The sequence below is a fragment of the Entamoeba invadens genome, assembly GCF_000330505.1.
Source record: "Entamoeba invadens IP1 unplaced genomic scaffold scaff_1105074724332, whole genome shotgun sequence".
NCBI lineage: Eukaryota > Evosea > Mastigamoebida > Endamoebidae > Entamoeba > Entamoeba invadens.
Genome location: NW_004191636.1, coordinates 132,351 through 137,419, shown reverse-complemented (window position 1 = coordinate 137,419; position 5,069 = coordinate 132,351). Strand labels below are relative to the sequence as shown.

General features: G+C 26.7%; 1 protein-coding gene across 1 annotated transcript; it reads right to left on the bottom strand.

Moving 5' to 3' along the window:
* Positions 1 to 3,285: 3,285 nt before the first annotated feature.
* On the bottom strand, positions 3,286 to 4,074 carry EIN_198690 (hypothetical protein; the record flags this gene model as incomplete). Its single annotated transcript, XM_004183164.1, has 1 exon — positions 3,286 to 4,074. One exon carries the CDS (start codon positions 4,072 to 4,074, stop codon positions 3,286 to 3,288), a length of 789 nt encoding a protein of 262 aa, XP_004183212.1.
* Positions 4,075 to 5,069: the final 995 nt, after the last annotated feature.

Below are 5,069 nucleotides of genomic sequence, written 5' to 3'. Positions count from 1 at the left end.
TTAAGTTAAAATTATCATTTATTAATTTATTTTTATATTATTTTTAAAAAACAGTTAAATAATAAAAATTTTTTATATATAATATAATATAATATAATATAATATAATATAATATAATATAATATAATATAATATAATATAATATAATATAATATAATATAATATAATATAATATAATATAATATAATATAATATAATATAATATAATATAATATAATATAATATAATATAATATAATATAATATAATATAATATTTAATATTTAATATTTAATATTCATACAATTTAAAAAAAATTAACACAATCTTACAATTATTTATATAAAATAATCATATTTTTATTTAAACAAAATATGTTTTATTTTATTTAAATTAAATATGTTTTATTATAATATAATAAAGTAAAATATATCAATATGAATAATAATTGAGAATTTCATCTTCATTAACCCAAAACAAATGAACGAACAAAAGCGCATAAACAATCGAAAAGAAATGTTTTCTTCATATATGATATTTAAACTTCACATTCAAGAATGCCAAGAGAACGAACTAAAAAACAGTTGGTACTGTATTTTGTGCAACAAAATTGTAGGATACGAAAGAAGATGTGACCATTTTATTGATAAACACCAAAAAAGATTGTTTGAACTTGGTTATGACATAAACACAAACAAGGATAGACTTGAAAACATATTTAATTTAAATTTCCATCGTATTAATTGTCTTTCAACTTATGCTTTAGATTTTTCCAAATACAATTCTGATGCTATAATAATTGATAATTATTTAGACGATATTTACACAATAAAACGTCACTGTCCGACAACACCACACCAACTTTCCGATATAAGAGACTTTATCCTTAACTCAATGAATCCAAATGTATTGAAATATGCTCGTGAAATAAACGGCGGTGTTCAACATTTATTTAATTATGCATATTTTCCCAATTCAAACGAAGTGTTAACAGAAAACACATTTGAATGTAATGACAATGATCTCAATTTTTCATTGAGAAATGAAATACAATCAGAAATTCATATAGTTGTTTGTAATGATGTTGAAATGGAAAGAAACAATACAAGAAACGTTTAATCCAACACAAATTCAGATACCAGAAATGCCACCCATATTGAACAATAACACAGAACCATTAAAAATTGTGAATAAGTTAACTCCAAAACAATATCTTCAATCGAAAAGATCAAAATTCTTCGAAATTGTATCAGAAGTAATAATCGAAATTATGATGTTGAAACTGCAACTGCAAAAATATTGGAGAAATCGGTACTTGAAGCTTTTGAAACACAGAGAAATGCCAAGGGAATTTTTTTCGGATCACAAATTACATTCGATAAATGAATATATAACTGTTTTGTTTGCTATTATTTCAAAAGCCACTTCTATGACCGAAACACAAATTAATGGAATGAGGTCCGTGTTATTGGTTGTTTGAAACTTTTAAGCGGATAATGGTGGGAAAGGTATCTCTGTATTGACTGTGATGTATTTTATAGTGAAAGTGCATTCAAATCATTTGTCAAACATTATGATTCACAACAATTTGGCAAACATCCAATAACTTCAATTCATATACAATTTCCGATAGAACTAACAACGACATTAAGGGGAAAGACCGAGTTTGATGAATTTGGAACATTTCTATTTAATCATTCAAAAGTTGAAGGTGGTGATATTTATATTTTCATGTCATTAAAACAAAAAGAAATACTTACACGAGCAACAACCATATTTGCGGATGGAACTTATATATTGTACCTGAAATATTTCACAATCTATACACAATTCACTCCATGGTTAATGGTAAAGCGTTTCCTTGTATTTTTACTTTAATGCCAAATCAAAAATCCACAACTTATAAAACATTATTAGATGTGGTTTCTGAGTTTATACCAGTTGGTATAACAGTTGTTACTGGTTTTGAGAAAGCAGCTATTAATGAATTTAATTTTCATGGTTTTAATGTACATGGTTGTTTTTTTCACTTTTATCAAGCATTGTGGAAAAATGTGTGACAAAAGGGGCTAATAGCATATTTTTATGCAAGTTTGAATGTCAGAAAGTGGGTAAGAAGAATTTTTGGTTTATGTTTTTGCCAAATCAGGAAGTTAAATCAACTTTTGATTTAATTGTTGAAAAGTATAAAGATCAAAGATTTGGCATTGAAACTGACTATCAAAAACCGTTTGAACTGTTTCTAAATTACTTTGAAAGCACTTTGATGCATCAAGTTGAACTTTGGAACCAATTTGAGTTGTTTGAAAATAGAACCAATAACGTCAGTGAATCATTTCATAGTGGATTTTCTCAAAGATTTAATCGTGCACATCCAAACACTTGGAAAATGGTTGCTCAATTAAGAATGGTCGAAAATTTAACAGTGGAACGATACATTGAACATATAGCAAAACCAAAACAACAACGAGTTAATCAAAGTACACAAAAATACAATGAAAACATAAAAAGAATTGTACTTGAATATAAAGAAGGAAAATTTGTGAGAGTTTTTGAGTATCTTGATTGTCTGACTAAAAGCACGATAAGTTACCAATGGAAAATGAAAAGCAGCTTGTTAAGAACTATTTCAATACATTTAAAATCTGTCAAAATCCAAATGAAACACAAGAAGAAGTCTAATTGATTAATACTTGTATTTTTGAAAACGAAGTTGAACAAATTGAGTATACAACTCTTGTCACAGAAAAAGAAGAAGAATCTATCCACAAAGAACAATTAAATGGTTCATTGACATGTGCGAGTATATTACAACAAGATAAAACATCAATTACAAAAACATAGAAAAGAAAATCCACTTGTCTGTTAACCAAGAAAAAATATATCAACCCAAAAGAAAGAATAACAAAGAAAAAGGCTAAAAAAGGAATCAAGTAATATAATATTTGGTAAAAATTAATTGTTTTTTGTTTGTTTTATTTTTTGTTTTAATAATAAAAAACAAATATAATAGAATGAATATAATAATCTATTAAATTCTTGATCCAATTAAACCGATTCATTTGATCTTGACTCATATGAACCGCAATCCTTCACAATTCCATGATAAACACATAAATAAACCCTTTATTTTGTAATTCTTATTAACTACTTTAATAATTGTTATGGACAGTATCAATGGATTTTTTGACAAAACAACAACATAAACATAGTGTTTTTGAGAAAAGTAATATTGATCAAATCACTGAAATAATGTTCTATTGATTAAAATTATCTAGAAAAGTAATAACGACTTGATATAAATGAATTAGTCGTTTTGATTCATATCATAGATCTTTTTGATGATATCTCTATCAAGTGAGTTGCACCCTTGGAATGAATCTTTGCCGACAGAAGTTAACGTACTTGGCACTGTTATTTTTGACATATTCGTGCAAGTCATAAAACACTGCCCCTCAATCTTTTTTACGTTTTCGGGTATTTCAACGTTGTCAAGTGATTGGCATCCCAAAAAACACGAGTCTGGTAACTCTACAAGTGAAGTTGGAATATGAATTTCAGGTAAAGCAATACACCCTGCAAAACAGTATTCACCAAACATTTTAACTGTGTCTGGCATATCAACCTTGGTAAGATGCCAGCAGCTACTGAAGCAAGCCATTCCAAGTGAAGTGACACTTGTTGGAATCACAATTTGTTTGAGCCCATTAAATTTGAAACAAGACTCATCAATAGAAGCGGCAATGTCTGGAATTTTATCGAAGTAGTCTAAATCACCTTTGTCAAATATGATGTTGTGGAAAACGTATTTTTCTGGGTTTGCTCCATACACTGTATTACAATTGACTAAATGCCAAATTTCATATTTAACAATGTGGCCATCATCGAAAGCATCGTCGTCTTCATAGTAATAGTGAAGAGTTTCAATGTTTGGGAAGTAGGCTCGGGTGGTTGTTGTTAAAGGAATTGGGTTGTAGTGGTACATGGTAAGAAACTCGTTATATTTCTTGGAGGTCTTAACTATGTTGATAAAGTCATTGATTGTTTTAAAATACTTACCAACAATCATCATGTGGAAAGCATCCAGATGAGACATTTGTAATTGTTATAAAGATGGATTTGTTGGTTTATATATAAAGTAAAAAACATTTGATAAGAAAAAGTATACTTTATAATGTTAATTAAATAATATATGTATTATTAAAAATAAAATGTTTTGAATGAAAGATTAAAAGAACTGTTTTTGAGTGTGATAACTTCATTAAATAACTTTTTGAGTCTTGTAAAATCGAAAACATTTAATTATATATAATAAACTGAAAGAATAACAATATAACAAATAAAAATTCATTTTAGATGTATTCAAAAAATTAAACATTACAGTCAAAACCGCAAACCGGATTCAACTGGTAGATAGTCTGTCTTAATTTTTAAATGTTTTCAGTCGGAATTTGTGTTTGGAACTATTATTTTTAATTTGTTGAATAAATTAATTAGGATTTGTCAGCCAGTAGTGATAAAAAAATGGCTAGCCACAAAATCGTCCAAACTATACACATTCTAAAATGATGGTAAAAAAGAAAACCATTTAAATAATGAGGAATAGAAAGTATAGTTTTATGTAGTTTTGAAAAGCCATAACAAATCTCCATGTTTTTTAATAGTTTTAAACATAGTAAATTAAATTAATGGTAATAGTTTGTCGTTTGTGTCAAACAAAAAAATATATAAGTAAATTATAGTAATAAATATTTATTTATTCAGAAAAGAAACACACAAAAAACAAAAAGACAAAAAACAATTTATTATACCAATTAATATTTATGTTTTTAAAAATGTTTGTTTCTGTATAATTGTAATGTATCACAACCATCTTTATTTTGAATAATTTTTATAACTTAAATATGAACATTTAATTGTTTGATGTGTTGTGTTTTCATCAACAGACATTACAGGGAGGATAAAAAACCGCTTCAGTCTTTTTAACCGCTTCCTATCGATTTAATAGTTATAAATAATAACATTATAATAAAAAGTATGATACAAATTACCACCTCGGACAGAAAAAGTCTCCACGAGGCATATTCAGCC